Source organism: Balaenoptera ricei, chromosome 18 (genome assembly GCF_028023285.1).
Source record: "Balaenoptera ricei isolate mBalRic1 chromosome 18, mBalRic1.hap2, whole genome shotgun sequence".
In the NCBI taxonomy this organism is placed as follows: Eukaryota; Metazoa; Chordata; class Mammalia; order Artiodactyla; family Balaenopteridae; genus Balaenoptera; species Balaenoptera ricei.
Window position 1 is genome coordinate 74,150,358 of NC_082656.1, and position 19,465 is coordinate 74,169,822.

Consider the following 19,465-nt stretch of genomic DNA (forward strand, 5'->3'; position numbering starts at 1 on the left):
TAGACTTAAATTGCTGGAAGAATATACCACATTAAAAGTCTCAGTTTTAATCATATTGGATATGTTTATGCTTTGTTCATGATACTAAAATTGGAAAGTTTGAAACTTTACCAATAACTACAGAGGACTTCAACAAATCCCAAACACAATCCATTATTGTCATTTTTCCTGTTGGCCTCCCTTGATCTGGAAGGCTATTTAAATATTATCTTTTCTGGTTAATTTTTAAAAGATTACAATCTTGTCTATCCAATTCAGAAAAATGAAGAATCAGTTCTGACCTCACAATCGGAGTTTTCTACCTCCCAGTGACAAGTGCTCCAGGGACCCCAGGTCATGATAAGGAGAGCTGCTTCTCCTCTGGGAAGATGGGGGTGCCATGGAGGAGAGGAATCTAGCCTCTGCCCTGGGATGTGGAAATGCAGGGGATGACATGGTCCAAGATGGTACCCTGTATCTTACACAGCTCTGCCATCTAAAGAAATCAGAAACTAGTACTTTCTGGAAGGCAGACTGCTTTTTGCCTCGCGCTTTGGTAATAGCAATTTGAGTTTCCACAGCCTGCAACAATCTTACCTCTGCCTCGCCCCTCACTCTCACCTGCCCGTGGCTCCTCCCCCTTTCACCTGCCTAATTCCTATGCACCCTTCAAGAGTTAACTGGGTGTCTTCTCCTCTAGGTCCTTCTCCCTGGTCCAGTCATCGTTTGGATTAGGAGCCTCTCTCCTGCGTGTACCACTGAACCCTTCGCCTCTCCGTACCCTAGAATCAGAGGCTGATACATCACGGAGCGAAAGAAACTTAAAGGTAAGCCTCAGGGCCCCTCCCTGACCCAGGTCCCTTCCAAGACTCAGGAAGGGGCCCAGGAGTGAGTTCACATAGTCATATGTTTCTGTTAAACTTAAAAAAGCAAAGTAGTTTTATATTCTTTTTCTTAGAGAGTGTACCCAAATTGTTTGAGCCTTAGACTTGACAAAAAAAATCTGATCTCTTTCTGCCTAGAATGTATCACAGTGTAATTTGAAATTACCTAGAGGTAAGCTTCTGGTGAACTTCAAGTGAGTCTAGGGGCTTATTTATGTAGCATTAAAACTTCAGCATATTGTATTAAATTATTTTAAATTTTATTTTCTGTTCTTCATTGGACTTCTAGCTCTTAGGGGTCAGAGGCCATAGCTTGTTCGCAGTGACAGCATAATTCCTGGCAAACAGTAAACACTTAGTAAATATATTTATCGTAAAACTGAATGCTTTGTTGATTTCTCTCCCATGCATTTCCTTTTCCTAAATCCCAGACCTCTGCTTAAGACAAAACACAATATTTATAATATATGATATGTTTAATCCTTTTTACCAAGGTAATTTTTATCTCATCAAGTCTGAGTGATTCGGAAGAAAATGAATGTATTCATCTGAAGAGAGAATGCAGAAGCCAGATTGTCTCCTGAATTAGCTAGTGCATATTTATGTCCTAATTATAATTATCAGAGCATTCCTCTAGGCTAATTCCCAGATATAAGTTATTTTCTTAATCATAAATTAGCCAATATAAAATTACAAAATTTTCAGCTGCTAACTCTTGACAAGATTATTAGAGAAACAAAATGTGAAAATTATCATGGTTACAGTTGACATTTATTTGATGAAAGATTTATATTTCACTAAAACTAACCCAAGTCACAATATTCTGAACAAATGGGAAAAGCTATTGTGATAACATTCAAGTGATGTCCCTCTGTTTGCTTATGCTTTTAAAATGTCATTGAACTTGAAGTCCTTAATAATAGCTTACATAAAACATGACATTTCAATTAGCTGATTTTAAAATCTTAGAGAGCTGGTTTTATGGAACACGTGGAACGTCATAGGGTACAACCGGAAACAGCTTACTCTCCTCCTAATGCTACCTTCCAGTGCATTCTACTCCCTTCCTGACACCTTGGGGAGAGCCCAGAGCTTTTCGGGATATAGTCAGCCTCATTCTAAAATGCCCACTCCATTCAAACCTGTACCAGGATCCCACCCTCAGCAGCTCAAGCCTGACCCGTGGTCTGAGGAGGGAGAAAGAGTGTCAGCCACTCTGGTCCACTCCTCCTCTTGGTGACTGTCTGGGCCTTACAAGAAGGGGTGGGATGCAGCTGGGGTTCGAGACACCACATCTTGCGTGTCTGACTCTGCTGGACTGTGGCCACTGGTGCTCTCCTCACGGCAGCCGTTGTTCTTTCACGGAGCTTATTTTGGTGTTCCCAAGAAACACTCCATGTTTGAACAGTGTTTCTAGCTTCTGTGAACTTGGCACTTGAGCATCTGTCCCACATACAGAAGCTGGACGCACTTTGTTCTGGACACCCGATAAGATGCCTGAGTCACCCTTCCTGGCCTCGTGCCTCCCTCGTCCTCCTCCCCACCTCGAGACAAGCCCTTTTCAGGGTGTGCTTTTCAAATACAAACCAACCAACCCAGAGTCCAGCCCCCCACCAATCACCTCCTCTATCAGGCTTTCACACTTTGGGCCACCATCCACCTGCCCTAATCACCCCAGTGCCAGGTACCAGACCACAATGGATGGCCTCTATGCTCTAGAGCCCATTAAAATTATTCAAACTAGCCATCCCTAAGCCTGCTTGCCCTGCCTCACCCGTTCCTTCCCAGGGGAACTACAATAAAGGCTCTTGGCCCCAGCTCTCCCCACCTCTCCGCCTGCTGATTCACCCTGCTGCTTCCCCAGGTGGTCCCCCGTGCAGTGGCAGGCCCCCTCCTCTTGGGAATGATGAGTAACAAACTATCTTTTCAGTGGTAATCCTCTCGATCTGTTGGCTTTACTGTACCTCACATGTCCTATGGCTACACTCCCCAGCATGAGGATGCCACAGTGTTACTTCCTGCCCTGAGTGTAGCCTCTAGGTGATTCTCAGCCCCTCCTCCCGGAAACGCTCCCACGGCTTCTTCCCATAGGGGCACCCTGTCCCCAGCACACAGCCCTTGGCAGCAGGGTTCCAACAGGAAGGCTCAGGTCAGGTGGCCCTTGGCAGGGATGACGCGGCCCTCCAGAAACAGCAGATCACCCCGTCTTCCCAGATGGTGAGGAGCAGCTTGCCCACAAGAGCCTCTCTTCTTGCCTTGCCAAACTCTGGTATCAACTGGTCCTTCCAGGGGTCCTCAAATGAATGGGAGAAGCACCGTCCACCTTTCCCCACAGTGAAGGGGGCGTGATGCCATAGCACTCTCTGCTCTTGACTTCATTCACTACCATGATGTTATCTTTGAATGCAGTGTTTTCTTTTACAGGAGCTGGGTGACGGATGATGTTTGAGTAAGTTCTGATGGGATTGGTTTAGTTGGCCTCTTTAGAATGTCAAGGTACTTTAATCTCCCCTTGACCTCAACTTTGAGACTTTAGACAAAATTCCAAAAAATTTTGGAAAAAAAAATTGATGTCCTGATATAAGTAAATTATTTACAGTATAATAATGAGTTTTAATCTCACAACAAAATAAACATTTTATGCTTCTTTAATTTTTTATTGTAACGTAAATTAGACTGCTTTTCTAGTTAACACTGGGATAAAGATATTCCCATGTGTTATATACTTCTCTACCCATGCTCAAGCCTCACATCCAAAATTAGTCTTTTTTCCATAGTTCTTTGGTATTAAAAGGAAACCAATATAAATTGTATTGAATTGTTTATGAAAGTGAATTTCATATTAGAGAAATGCCAAAGCAGGTAACAACGAGTCCTAAGGGTACAACTGGGTGAAATGCTATTCCTTTTAAAGAGTTTTGACATTTAGTAGAGAACATCAATTGTGACAAAAGCAGAGCAGTTTCTGTGGTTCACTCATTATTCTAAGAGGTAAAAAATGAAATAAAAAGAAAACAGATAACGATTTAAAAGGACAAATGAAGTTGATGGAACACTCTGCGCATCAGTGAAGCAGATTGAGAGATTCCATTCATAGTCATTAGGGAAATGGTTGAGAAAGAAGGTACCAGGTACTTCTGGCTTTGATGTAAATGCTTTGAAAACTTACTTAAAAAAATTTTTTTTAAAGAGGCAGTTAGATAAAATCAATTGTGTTACTACTGATTATTCCCTTCCAGGGTTTCAATAACAAAATCCTTCAATGTAAATGGGTTTTAAAATTGAAATAGTTTTATGATTTAGGCTTCTCTACAACTGTCATGAGGACATCAGATCATCCTTAAAGATATAAAGTCAGTATGAGTTTGGTTTTAATTTGATTAAAATTGTTAAAATTTTTAAAAATTGGTTTAAAAGTTGAATTAAAATTTGATTAAAAATTGATAGAAAATATTTTTTCTTTTAAGCCTCACTAATTTTTATTCTAAAAAATTTTTATTTATTTTTATTGAAGTATAGTTGATTTACAACGTTGTGTTAGTTTCAGGTATACAGCAAAGTGCTTCAGCTATATATATATATATATATGTATATATACACATATATATGTATATACATATATACACACACACATATACATGCTTCAGCTGTATATACATATATATATACACACATATACATACATATGTATATGTATATATATAAAAATTCTTATATATATATATTTATATATATAAATTCATATATATATATATATATATATATATATAAATTCTTTTTCAGATTCTTTTCCATTATGGTTTATTACAGGATATTGAATGTAGTTCCCTGTGCTATACAGTAGGATTTTATTTTTTATCTATTTTATATGTAGTAGTTTGTATCTGCTAATCCCATACTCCTAATTTATCCCCCCCCATCCCCTTTCCCCTTTGGTAACCATAAGTTTGTTTTCTATATCTGTGAGCCTTTTTCTGTTTTTTAAATAAGTTCATTTGTATCAATTTTTTTTAGATTCCACATATAAGCAATATATGATATTTGTCTTTGTCTGACTTACTTCACTTAGTATGATAATCTCTAGGTCCATTCATGTTGCTGCAAATGGCATTATTTCACTCTTTTGTTATAAGCCTCACTAATTTTTAAAGCCATGTGAGTCCAGATACATACTTTAAAGTATTAGAAAAATACTGCAGTGATACTTCATTAGTTTCATGAAGCAACCCTGGGACTCAGTGTACCACTTCCTCTCTTATTTTATTTCTTTTATTTTTGCATCCTATTGTAATTCAGTGCTTTGCCTTGCATTACTTAAAATTATTTTAAGTAATTCTAGCAGAACTACTTTTAGTTTCATGCCATATTACACTGCTTTAAAACCTTATACTATATATACTTATATAGAACATGGATGGACCATGAAGGCCCATTATGCTAAGTGAATAAGTCAGACAGAGAAAGACGAATACTGTATAATCTCACTTGTGTGTGTAATCTAAAAAAACAAAACAAAACAAAAACAAAAGCAAAACTCCCCCGACTAAACTCATAGAAAAAGAGATCAGATTTGTGTTTACCAGAGGTGGGGGGAGGAGAGGAAGTGGAGGAAGGTGGTCAAAGGTACAAACTTCCAGTTATAAGACAAATAAATACTAGGGATGTAATGTACAACATAGGGACTATAGTTAACACTGCTGTGTGATACACAGAAAAGGTGTTAAGAGAATAGAGTTCTCATCACGAGGAGAATTTTTTTTCTTTTCTTTCAACTGGATCTATATGAGGTGATAGATGTTAACTAAACCTATTGTGATAATCATTTTACAATATATGTAAATTGAACCATCATGCTGTTTGCCTTAAACGTATACAGTGATGTATGGCAATTATTTCTCAGTAAAACTGGGGAAAAACCCCTTATACTGACAAATATAGCATTCTTCAGGATATTTTTCTGATATGCTTACCAAACACGGGGCACCCAAAATCCAGGTTTTTTCTCTCCAGGCCTTAATTTTAAATTTAAGTTCTTGGACACACTTACATTGATTCTGAATATTCCATTACAATCTTCCTAAAACAGGAAAAAAAATAAAAATAAAAGGAAGAGGAAAAGAACCTGGTCAGAAAATGAAGTCAGAAAAGATAAAAGATAAGAAACGTTTTTTACATAGAACGACAGAGGTCTTTTATATAACAGCAGAGATGTGCATAGCTACTCAGCAAAGAGTAACAAAGACTTCAGAGATAAACAGGTGAAAGTTGATGCTGAAAATGTTAGTAAGTGGGCAAAGGATATGAACTGACATTCCTCCAAGCGAGAGACACAAATAGCCAATGAGCACATGAAAAGATGCTCTGCATCATTAGTCATCAGGGAAATGCAAATCAAAACCACAATGCGATACCATTTCCCACTCACTAAGAAGGCTCTGATCAAGAAGTCAAATAGCAAGCTTTGACGAGCACGTGCAGAAATCTTAATCCTCATACTAGAATCCTCATACACTGCTGGTGGGAATGGAAAATGGTGCAGCCACTTTGGAAAATAGTGTGGCAGGTCCTTAAATAATTAAAGAATTACCACAGGACACAGCAATTCTTCTCCTAGGTATCTACCCAAGAGAAATGAAACATATATTCACATGGAAATTTGTACATGAATGTTTATATCATTATTATTATAAATAGCATTATTTACAATAGCTCAAAGGTGGAAACAATTCAAATGTCCATCAATCAACAAATACACAAACAAAATGTGGTCTATCCATACTGTGGAATATTATTCAGCCATAAAAATAATGAAGTACTGACACATGCTACAACATGGATGAACCTTGAAGATATTATGCTAAGTGAAAAAGCCAGCCATCGAACACCACATATTATATGATTCCAACTGGAGACATGGCACCAACATCTCAAGCTTCATGGCCTTTAAATGTGAGCTGTTTTAGAACTCTAATGGAAAACTGATGAACTCATAAAAGTGCTAACAAAAGATCAAGATGAAAAAAAAATTAATTACATGGGACTGAGTGAACTGATGAGGATGATTATAATTTTTGTAACTTTCTATTTGAATAAAAAAAAATGTGAGCTGTGTGATCCAAATGTTGGGGTATCTAGTTTCCCCTTTTCCTTGGGTTTGTCTCTTCTTTTATAAAGGTAAACTGAAGTATCCCCTTCATCTACATGACACGCTTGGCTTTGGCCTCTTATGTTAGGACTAGAAAAGAATTCGTCCAAATACAAAGACACGGGCCACTTCTCACTATGCCAATTTTTTTTGCAATTATTCTGCTTGCTCCTGATGGTCTTTTGATGGCTAAGTTTTCTTATGAGCTTCCCACAGAGACCTCATTGTTCTGTGGAAAAGAATAAATGCCTCATGGTATCTGTATGTCTGTCCGTCCACCGTGTGCCCTCCGTCCCCTATACAAGTCATTACTCTTTAGCTCGGGCCGGGTATGAGCAGATAGTGTAAAATCACGACGCTCTTAGGCCATTATTACTCCCCTGAGTCATCCACTATTCCTACAAGGCTTCATCTTGAAATGTTGTTATTATCTTTCTGGCCTCTATTCAGGGTGGACCCAAAATAACCCTTCTTTCCTTACATAAGCTTGTGGACTAATGCATCAGCTCATTATTACTGCCTTCATTTAGCTCATTTGGTACACCATGACCTTTATAGCATGTTCCTTGCATGTCTTGTCAGGTTTATCAAAATTCCTGGAACCTGTGGGAAGGGGAGTTAAAGGAAGCAGCGAGCCGGGCGATGCCTTGTGAAATAGCGTAAGGTCTGCCCATCCTAAGTTTGTCTCTTCTGCTCTGCCTCTTCCTGAAAAATCTCATTATTAACATGACTGATAATGTATTTTTGACTGGACAAAGATGTTACCTGTATTTTCTAAAAATTCGAGAACTACTAAGCTTTCTAATTAGAAGCCTCAAAATGTAGAAATGTCATAGTAGTATAAAATTTATATTAGACAGCCATATTTGCTGGAAATATGGGAATAAGTGTTTTAGTTCAGCTCTGGTAGCCCTTTTGGAAACATGCATTTTAATGAGACTTAAGCATTATTTTTACCTGGGTAGAAGAGGAAATACTCTTGCTAGTTTATACATCAGCAGAGCTGGGTTCACTCCATTAACCTACTTGTAACATCGGGCAGGATTCTAAGAGAATGGGACAGTGGGCGATGCAGCAGAGATTGGCTAATTATTAACCAAACCCCGCCCCCTTTTCTACAAAATACACCACGAAACTACACATCACGGTCTCACTTCAGACTGGTGAGGCCACGCTCTTTCCAGTGGAATGTGGGGTGAAGATAGATGCCTTGCTTCTAGGCTCTGCCTATAGTCCTCTGAGAGAGAGATGGTTTTCTGTTCCTAACTGCCAGCTAAACAGAGAAGACTTTGAAGACAGCAAAGGCTAGGGACACAGGACAGAGGAAGCATGAGCCATTGGGTGGTCATTTGGAGGAGAGCTGCCTGAATTATTCAACATGCAATAAATATATTCATTTCATTACATTCAGCTACTGACATAATGGGGCTGTTCCAGAAGCTAGCCTCCTCTTATAACACCGGCCAAAGAAAGAGAAAGAAAAGAGTAGAGGGACTTCCCTTGTGGTACAGTGGTTAGGACTTGGCACTTTCACTTCTGGGGCCTGGGTTCAATCCCTGGTTGGGGAACTAAGATCCCACAAGCCATGCAGTGCGGCCAAAAAAAAAAAAAGTAGGATCGAAAGTATTCAAGCTTGGTTCAAGCTTGAGTCTTAGTTGTCTTCATGGGGAAGATTCTGGGCAGCTAAGAGCTACTGCAAGGCCCTGACTTCCTAACAGAGGAATGTGGAGTGGATAAGTCATAAGAAGGGGTGTGGAAGTCAAACTTTGCCTTTTGTATCTTGGGGGAGCTGTTTGCTGATATGAGTCTCAGGTCACAGCAGAGGCAGGATTAAGTTAGGGAAGACCTAAAGGGAAAGTTTTCACGTGGAATCTTGGGTGACTATATGGAAGATGTCAACAGTGGCTTGACCTTGGAATAGGAGGGAAGAACAGGACTGTCTGAGATGTGTTTTAATCTTATAAACCTTTACCAGCCAGAAGAGACACACTGCCTGCTTTAAAAAGGGAGTCCATGGGAAGAGTATTCTTAGAGTTCTGTTCTCAAAGCAGCCTCAGCACATGGCTACGCAGGGATGGTAAACGTTCTTGATTTTCATCCCAAAAGACAGAAAGGATATCTTACCCTTCTAATAATGTTGGGATCATTGCACTTGGCCAGTTTTCCAGCAAAGAGCTGAACTCCAAAGCTTGCAAAAACAAGCATTAATGTCAGCAAAAGAATGGAGACCTGAAAGAAATGGGTGAGACAGCAAATCTCTTGGTAAAAAATTATAAACAGTAGGTTTGGTTTGAGCAGTGATTATGAACAGGACTTTTCAAACAACATCGTATGAAATTCACAGTCTTTGGATGCTACCTTTTAACTTCTCCCCCGCAGGTCATTCAATTAGCCTAGCTGGAATGTTAAAAGAAGGAAATTAACAACAGGTTTTGAATTTTTAGAATAAAAACATATGACTTCCATGTAAGAAAACGGGCCAAGGTGTTTTGGACATGACTTGGACTTTTCTGATTTTGAAATCAACACTTTGTTTTATTTTATTTAATGGAACAAAAGAAAAATGTTGAAATAATTCTCTTTCCCAAATTTTCTCAAAATGGATTCCTGTGTGTGTTAGCAGAGCCTACGTAAGGGGGATAGTGGCTTTGCTTTCTTGAGAGCTTGAGGGCTCAGGGCTTATCAAAGTGCCGCACGCAGAGGGTGTGAGATCAGTCTTGAGAAGCAAATCTGGCAATTGGCTGGTGCTCCCTCTGCTGGATGACTATTTTGGTCTCAGCAGAGAAAAGTGGCCAAAATACTGAACAAACCATTGATCTCTACTGGTTGAATAATCTAAACATATCCCTTAAAGATACTAAAATTACACAGAAACATCCTCTGAAGCAAGGCTCAAATAAATCATCTTCTAAATTCTATCAGGGCTCAAAGATGCATACACATTCATTGTCAGGGGCTATTCTGTTTTCCCTCAATTCCAGCTGTGGAAAAAGCCACAGTGTTATGGCTTTAGTGCAAAAACAATATGGAATTTTATAAATTTATTTATTTTTATTTATTTATTTTTGGCTGTGTTGGGTCTCTGCTGCTGTGCACGGGCTTTCTCTAGTTGCGGCGAGCGGGGGCTACTCTTCGTTGTGGTGCTTGGGCTTCTCATTGGGGTGGCTTCTCTTGTTGCCGAGCATGGGCTCTAGGCACGCGGGCTTCATTAGTTGTGGCGCACGGGCTCAGTAGTTGTAGCTCACGGGCTCTAAAGTGCAGGCTCAGTAGTTGTGGCGCACGGGCTTAGTTGCTCCGTGGCATATGGGATCTTCCCGGGCCAGGGTTCGAACCCGTGTCCCCTGTGTTGGCAGGCGGATTCTTAACCACTGTGCAACCAGGGAAGTCCCAAAAATATGGAATTTTAAACAGAGCTTTAACAAAGTATTAGCAGGATACTAACACAACATTGTAAATCAACTATACTTCAATAAAATAAAAATTTTAAAAAGTATTCGCAGCTATATGCCTATAGTAACATAACAGCCTGTCTTTAAAACACCTTAGAATCAACTCCAACTATAGCTGTTTTTTCACTATAGGTGTGTTTCTAGAAAACAAGATATAAAACTAGCTTAGTAAGTTAATTCATGTTTTCCATGCACAAGCAGAACTCATTAATAATAAAAAGAATCCTGTGATCACTCCTTTGTTGTAAGGCAAAGATTCTTCTTTAACAGATTGTGAGCAAAGAGCCTCTTACTCATTGTTTTATCTGCAGCCCTGCTCTTAGAAGACCCTAAATCAATATTTGCCCGACTTAAAAGTATATTTTCTCCTCAATCATATTTCTAAATGTTCATTACTGTATATTGAGGTAGGGTATACCTGTATGTTACAGTTTTGAAGAGTTGTTTTATGTTAACACTCCAAAGATCAAGGACAAATTTTGTTCTATATGAATTTGGGAACATAGAAAATGAGATTACAAGCCTAGATGGGTTAACTCTTAATATCATTTGTGAATTTGATGGTGTTGAAACTTCTTCTTAATTTCCAGATGGGGTAACTAAAACCCAGAGTATAAATTAGGGTCAAGAGTTAGGAATGGAAGTGTCAGAAAATTCTCTCTCTTTGGATTCTCCTTCCACTGTACTTTCCAGAAGTCTTCGCTTTAATTTACTAAAAATATTTGTTGAATTAAATATACCAATAAGCCAGAAGCATCCATGGGTGAAGTTTTTGAATCTGTGTTGTGTTTCGCTAGTACCTTTACAATCTTCTGGCAATAAACAAAATGGTAGACTTAACCTTGACAAGCGAGACTCACTTTATCCCCTCATTTGCTACATTAAGAGCTAGACTCCGTGAACCAGGAGTAAAGGGTGACTGTAACGTACCAGAAAAATTTCCTTGAAGCCGCTGAAAAGTTCTCGAACAACTTTCCTCATCTGAGGCACCAGCTTGAATATCCGCAGAGGTCGCAGGCAGCGGAGAACAAGTAAGAGCTGAGCTCCCGACTCTGCAGGCACGTTTTGAGGCATCCAACAAAGAAATATCAAGCTCACCTAGAGGGAAAAAATAATCTCTAGAATTTATGCAATTTATCCTCTACTATCTACATTTTCTGTGAGCCAGCTGGCCACAAGTTTCCTTTAGCAGAGACTCCACGTGTTATGTGGGACGAGCATTCACTGGGTGTACATGCAACTCATCTCTATGGACTTGACCCAGACCTGTGAGCAGCCCCAAAGGAAGTCATCAGGTGTTTGCAGGGGGTTTGAAATAGGGGTGCCCACACCGTGGGCGTGGGTACTCCGGTGCCTCCTGCCCCTTCTTTTAACATATATACCGGAGGTTCCGCAGAAGTCAGCAGGATTGAAATTCCTTTGATCAAGGATACTAAACCTCACGCTGGACTGAATACTCGCTATTTTGTTAATGATCTAAACATGCTACATGTTAATGGTAACAATTCTCCTTGTTGTGTTGGAAAAGACACTGATTTTATGCATTCTTGGACATATAGAAAGAAATTTGAGTCCCTTCCTATGGTTTCCCCATTTAGTTTAAATAGATAGTTGAATGGTTGCCTTCTCTGGCTTGGTATTTTGTGTGTTGGAATTGGCATACTCTCTCTAGTTTGCTTTTAGTGATAAGCGGCTCATTGATCACTTATATAATGTAGTTTTTTTTTTTTTTTTTAGTATAGGTGCCCCAAGAATTGTGGTGTGCAAACTAGATTTGCTATCTTAGACCTCATTAATGTATGTCTTATGCATACAGGAATGTGGTTGATGTATTTGAACCATATCCATGAATATTTTTAATGCTTTTTATTTAGATTTTACATGCATGCCCTTTATTTGCCTATACTAAACTACTGCTCTACTTAGGAACTCGGTTAATGGCACCTAAACCTCTGTGACTCACGTATCTCACTCTTGTACCAAGAAATGCAGGAGATTTTACAAAACCATTAAATTTTATATTCAGGAAATAACCGAAGACTTACAAGATATATAAATATGTCCATGACTCCACCAAAGTCCCTGATGACAGCAGTTGGAGTGAAAAATAAGCCATCTGCCATAATCTTCAGATTAAGCTCAATGCTCATGAATATCACAAACACATACTCGGCGATCTGAAACGGGCAGAAGGCAGGTTGGTCACAATGAATGCAAAAATTGCAGGTCAGCGTTTCTCTTCTTAGCTGTGAGTTGAGATTCGGCAGAGTACCTGCAAAGTAGGTGCGTGCATGACTCTCCGGAAGGGGGATTCGAACATCATGGAAATGCAGGAGCAAATGGTTACGATAATCATGACCCAGTCCAGGTACGTCACCAATCCCAGCAAATCACTGCCAAAGACCAGACAAAACTGAGAAATGCAAACACTCTAGGAAAAGGTGCTAGAAGTCAGAGACGATGCTTCTGTGATTCTATAAACGTGACTGACATTTTTAAAATGAATCGCCAATCGTCTGTTTCACAGCACAATATAACAAGAAAATAAAGGGAATTTTTATATTTTTATGCGGCATAAAATAGTACATGGAAACTTCAAATGTGCATGGAAACAGAGTTTGTAATGCTTACTAAAGTTGATGGTACTTTGTATTTTTCACAGCTCCCGTGACCGGATCTGTTTTAGATCTGTAAGAGAGAACAAACATACAAACTCTGTGACACAGCATGCGTGTTGTAACTCAGCAGCATAGTACATATAAACATCTCATCTACCTAAAATTTCTCTCATACCCTCTACAAAATGTCTGTTATGATATATGTTAACTGTATGTGACTTTGGAAGGCAGAGAACATTAGATGAAAGAAAAATCAGAAGAGTTTACAATTGATGCTTAGGGAAGGATATTACAAAATTAAACTTTGACTTCCATTTAAAAACATTCAAAGTCTTTGCCTTAGCAGTTTGAAGCTGTTCCTCATAATTATTTAATTAAATATCCATAAATTAAATAGAATTCTTCACTCTGTATTTAATTGTGATCGTGTGGAGTAATTTATATAGAATTTCTTGGGGTGGGGATTTATAACTTCTACTTTCAGGAAGCCCATGACCAGTCTTCAAGAATTAGCAATTAGATGTAAACATGGAGACAGCCAATGGGATAATTTCAGATGAAAAACCCAATTTGGGAACTGATCAAATCAACTCTACACTGCCAGCTTCTTCCTATTGATGCTCTGTGAAAACTCAGGGTTTTAAATCATTATCACTCAGGTGCTTTAAACTGCGAAGGTCTTTCTCGAACAGCAGGAAGAACAGTAGACTGGCAGTCAGAGAGGGCCCTAGCTGGCGTCCTTGAGCAAAGCCCTTACCCTCGGCTGACCTAAATGCCCTCCTCTGTTGGAGAAGGGGGGGCACAAATGACGCCAAATGGCTCCTGAAGTCTCCTCCAGCCCTGAGGGGTTAGGAGAATGTATTAGTTTCCTAGGGCTGCTGTAACAAAGTACTGCAGGCTGAGGGGCTTAAGTAACAGAAACTTATTTTCTCCCAGTTCTGGAGGTGGACGTCTGAGTTGAAGGTGGCAGTAGGGTTGGCACCTCCTGAGGCTGTGAGGGAAGGAACTGCTCCAGGCCTCTCTCCTTGGCTTGTAGACGGCCGTCTTCACATTGCCCCTCATTATAGCAGTCTGTGTCCAAGATTCCTCGTCTTACAAGGACACCAGTCATATAGGATTAGGGCCCACCTGAATGACCTCATTTTAATTTAATTACCTCTTTAAAGTCCTTATCTCCAAGTAAGGTCACATTCTAAGGGGCTGGGATTAGGGCTTCAACATCTGAATTTCTCTGGATGAGGGGGGCACAATTCAGCCCATAACATACAGTAATGCTCATACATATGCTACTAATGATAGTATCAGGGAAGGTACAACTACTGAATGGAACGTTTTCACACTTTCTCCAGACTCGTAATGTCTTCTGGATATTTACTCAGAGTTATGCATGACGAGAAGCCCACTCCTGCCACTGGTTGCCTGCTAAACTTGGCTTGGCTTGTCCCAAACGCAGCATCCCCTGGGCTGATCACCCTCACAGCCTCTCACACATTTCTTCCACGTGGGGAGGGACAGGGACACTGGCCAGTGGGTTTTCTTCTCATAAGAGTTGGTAACAGAAGCACTAGTCAACTTGATTTCTATTTTGCAGTATGCTAGAATTAAGGTATTTTGACCACAAAGAAACAACAAGTCTAACAGAAGATGTGGGCAGTGACCTCAGCTCTGTCATTCCGTCTCCCCTTGGTTAACTGTCTCCAAAATAAAATATGGAGTTAACAACTCTGCTCTAAACGTCTTGGGCGCCTGTGGAACTGAACAAATAAGAATGGCTGTGAAGTGCTTCATAAACGTGTGTTTTCTATAAATGTGAACTACTTGCAGCCTTTGATTCCCACCTGGTCGGCCGCTCAGCCAAGAGGAGCAGCATGGTCAAGTAGCCCACGGGTTATTTGGTGACCCCGTTAGGACCACACGATCCTTCTTCCTCGGATGACAACTCCCCTGCTGTTTGCATGACTCAGGGCCAAACCCTCGGCTGCAGTGGAGTCACTTACGCGTTGAAGCGAGCTCGGACCACCACTCGGCAGAAGTTTCTGAACCTGTGCTCCCGACCCACGATGAACAGGGGCTTATCGAAGTACGGGTGGTTCTCCCTCAGCTCCTCCTCCTGCACTTTCCTGGACCGGGAAAATCACGGGAGAGTTAGGCTAAGGGCACGCCTGCCTTCCCCAAACGAGAGCCTCAGAACACCGCCCCGCCCGTACCTTTTCATTTCTGCTTGCTCCTTTTTCTCCTGGATCATCTTTATTTCACTGTCTTCTCTTTGTGCATTTCTATATCTCACTGTATTGGAGTGCTAGAAATAAAATGAAAGGGGACACATCAACGTGCGAGATTTTTCTGACAGTCCTCCTCCGAAGATGACCATTAAAAAAAAAGGAAATAAATATCTTTCTAAATATTTGAATGGCCACAGTCATCTTAGCAAGGACATTTTTTTTTCCTCAAAAGGGTATTTTTTTTCCCAGTGAAAACATTTATTGAGAACCTATTATGTGCTATGCCCTGTTGTAGTGCTGTGGATATGGCAAAAGGGGAAAAAAATGACAAAATCCCTGCTCTTGTGGGGCTAATGTTCTCATCAGGGGAGACAGATTAAAAATGAAATCAAAATAAATAAGAATGTTAGAAGAGGTTTAGTGCTCTGGTTAAAAACAGAGGGGGATAGAGCAGCAGTCCTCAAACTTTTTGGCACCAGGGACCGGTTTCGTGGAAGACAGTTTTCCCACAGACCCGGGGGATGCTTCAGGCGGTAACGCAAGTGATGGGGAGAGATGGGGAGCGATGGGGAGAGACGGGGAGCAGCACATGAAGCTTCGCTCGCTCGCCCGCCGCTCACCTCCTGCTGGGCGACAGGCCGAGGACGGGTGTTGCGAACCCCCGGGATACAGGACAGAGAGCACGAGGTCATAGCAGGCCTTGTTAAGGAGCTGTTCTCTGAGCAAAGACTAGGAGGATGCAGGTCACTGGACATTTGGAGAAATGTGTGCTTCCGGGGAGGGGCGGGTCTGTGTGTTCACAGGTGGAACAGCCAGGACGCAGGGTGGGTGAGGACAGGACAGAGAACAGCAAGAGCTGAGGCCAGCAGGATGGTGGAAGGTGGATCATTGGGATCTTGACTCTGGTTTCTACTCCATAGAACAGGAGTCCCCAACCCCCAGGCCACAGAACTGGTACCGGTCCGGGGCCTGTTAGGAACCGGGCTGCACAGCAGGAGGTGAGAGGCGGGAAGCGAGCAAAACTTCATCTGCCGCTCCCCAAGGCTCCCCATTGCTCCCCATGGCTCCCCATTGCTCCCCATCGCTCCCCATCACTCCCCATGGCTCCCCATGGCTCCCCATCGCTCCCCATGGCTCCCCATGGCTCCCCATCGCTCCCCATGGCTCCCCATCACTCCCCATCGCTCCCCAATGCTCCCCATCACCCGCATCACCGCCTGAAGCATCCCCCCCAACCCCCACCCCCAGTCCGTGGAAAAATTGTCTTCCATGAAACCCGTCCCTGGTGCCAGAAAGGTTGGGGACCGCTACCGTAGAAGATGGAGAACCATTGTTCAACTAACTGGATTGATTTTATAGAAAAGCATTCCTTGGATGTAATGATCTGTACCTTCTATCATTTGGAATAAGTGACAAAGATAAAGCTCCCTATTTTAAATGGCTTCTATTCTGGAGGAAAAGACACTAGGAGAGATCTCTTATGAAATTAGCAGAACCCTGTGACCTTTTGCTATGGAGAAGACGGGGTATGGATTTTTGTTATATGTCTATGTAGAAAACACAATAAAAAGTCTTTGAAGAAGAATTAAGCCTCTGGAATGGAGACTATTCAAATAGGGCCTTTTGTTGTGTATTTTTAAACACACATTTTCAAAGCCATGTTCTAATTTGATGCTTAAGTAGACCACACATTTCTGTTGAATCTCACTGAAGGAAAGCTCTTTGAACTAGTGTTGCCTCTGAATTTTCATCTAGAAATTGCCTCCATGCAATATGCCTGACCCCCAAATCATAAGTACGCAGGCCATGTGTTGGGTCTGATCACAATTCCACATTGACAGTATGGTAGATTACATCAGACAGAGCTCTGGCTTAACAGCCATGGTGCTAACAGATGTTTGTGCCAATTAGAACCACACATATTGTTAATGGTGATATCAGGGGTCCTCATCACCAACTTCCTCCGTCCTCAGTTTCGCCTGAAACATTTAATGAGGAGAGGGTACTCTGACTAAGCAGTTTCTGCAGACTGAAAGCAGATGGACTGTGCCGAGAACTCCAGAAACTCTTCAGAATAAGAGGCAAAGTGGTGAAAAAGACAAAAACAAAAAACCCTAAGCCTTGCTAACTTTCTCTTTCTTTCTCAAATGTCCTCCTTGGCTCTGAACATTCAAGACTCTGCTTTCTTAGCCAAGTTATCCAGACTCAACACCTGTATCTTAATCAGGGCTTCACTAATGATAAGTATTTAGTATGTCCTTTCCAACTCTCTCATGGTAATCTCGGTGTGATCTCACTGCTGGCGAGTCTAGCCCATAGGTTAGACTTTTGCCTCCTCTGGTTTCCCTGGGATTTCACATGGTTCGTTCCTTCACTTTTTTTGGGTCTCTGGGCTAAGTCAGAGGTGTCACCCTCCTTTCTAATGTTCCCTGCCCCCAAATCTCCACCTTTGATTTCTTTTATTTTTATTTTTATTGGAGTATGGTTGATTTACAATGTTGTGTTAGTTTCAGACGTACAGCAAAGTGAATCAGTTATACATATACATATATCCATTCTTTTTTTTTTAAGGTTCCTTTCCCATATAGGCCATTAGAGTATTGAGCAGAGTTCCCTGTGTTATACAGTAGGTCCTTGTTGGTTATCTATTTTATATATAGTAGTGTGTACATGTCAATCCCAATCTCCTAATTTATCCCTCCCCCACCTTATCCCCCGGTAACCATAAGTTTGTTTTCTCCATCTGTGACTCTACTTACCACCTTTGATTTCTTTACACTATTTGATTTTTCTTTGTAGTACAGAGCAAATCTGCTACAGCAATGAAGAGATGATGGAAACTAAATAAAAATCACACCCAGAAAGGATTATATTGATATATTTGTTTGCTTGCTTATTGTTGGTCTCTTTTACTAGAATGTAAGCTCCTACAGGGCAGGGATTTTGTCTTGTTTCCCTGCTACTTCTCATCCCTTAGAACAGGACCTGGCACTTCATAAGTAGTTGATAAATATTTTATTGTTCAGTTAATGAATAAATGAATGACCTAGAGTTGAAAAGCAAAGAAATTCCTGGGAAATCTTGTGCAGTCTTTGACAGAAAAATTCCTCTAGAAATAAAATTTTATTTACTAGTATGTTAACTCTGACATGATAGACACTGGACCTGTATTTGGAAATTAGTAAATATTTAAAGTTACGGATGTGATTCATTGCCATAAAATGCTTTAAATGTCTTTAATTTCAGTCAAATGCGTCTGATATTTCACTTTCGTGTTACTATCTAAACGAAGATATGTGCTTTGTAGGGTGTCCAGATTTTTCTACAGTTTATGGTCACTTTTCCATACCTGGCCATTTAGTTTGCTTCCTGAGTTTCCTGATTCCTTCTGGTATGAAGTGTTAAGCAGACGTGACAATGTGACAGAAGAACCCAGGTGCTGGAATTGTCTAAGCAACCATTTAAATACGTTTTCACGATCACACTTCCAAAATCCAAAGCATTGCTTAGAACTTACATCTTGAGTCAGAGTTTCAAGAGATTTCCCCCTGCTGATCCTCTGGCTGTTTGATCCGTGTCTTAGTGACCTAAAACAATCACAACCAACTGATCAATACATCTCGAGACCAAATTTGGACTTTTAAGCAATGACCATCATAAAAACGAAATAAAATAACTCCTGATAGCACCACAACTGCTTAATATTTCTTTTTATAGCAAAAGTTTTAGTCTATCCACCTGCCTTTGATCTCATCTAACAAAATTCAGAATTTTTCCTTCTGATCTTAAAAGTGAGAATTTGGCTATCACCAAGGGAAGGGTTTTTGAAAGATGTTTTGATTCTCTGAATCTGATTGTGAGTTTTATTACTGTTGCCATCAGCAAACAGAACTCAGCTCTTCACCCGTGCCTGCCTCCTGACCAGGGCTGGGGTCAGTGATGCTTCCTGTAAAACTCCTTTCCTTCGTTTCTCTGCAGCTTTGTCTTCCGGTGTATTTACCTGCGCTCTTGGCGGATGTGGTGCTGCACACTGAGGATTGACCTTTCCTTTGCCGGCTGCCCCTCAAATGATCCGCTCAGCATGCGCTGTCGAGTGCAAGCTCTAGAAAAAAAAGGAGCCGCAGATAAATGCCTGATTTGTACACTTGGGATGAATAATGCATAACTG

General features: G+C 40.8%; 1 protein-coding gene across 1 annotated transcript in view; it reads right to left on the reverse strand.

Moving 5' to 3' along the window:
- The window catches only part of NALCN (sodium leak channel, non-selective), a 264,944-nt gene that overhangs the window by 29,661 nt on the left and 215,818 nt on the right, over positions 1 to 19,465 (reverse strand). Inside the window, 10 exon segments of the mRNA XM_059902583.1 lie at positions 5,834 to 5,940; positions 9,133 to 9,237; positions 11,388 to 11,555; positions 12,503 to 12,634; positions 12,730 to 12,850; positions 13,089 to 13,145; positions 15,073 to 15,195; positions 15,283 to 15,374; positions 18,815 to 18,884; positions 19,298 to 19,399. Coding sequence (XP_059758566.1) covers positions 5,834 to 5,940; positions 9,133 to 9,237; positions 11,388 to 11,555; positions 12,503 to 12,634; positions 12,730 to 12,850; positions 13,089 to 13,145; positions 15,073 to 15,195; positions 15,283 to 15,374; positions 18,815 to 18,884; positions 19,298 to 19,399 — 1,077 coding nt within the window.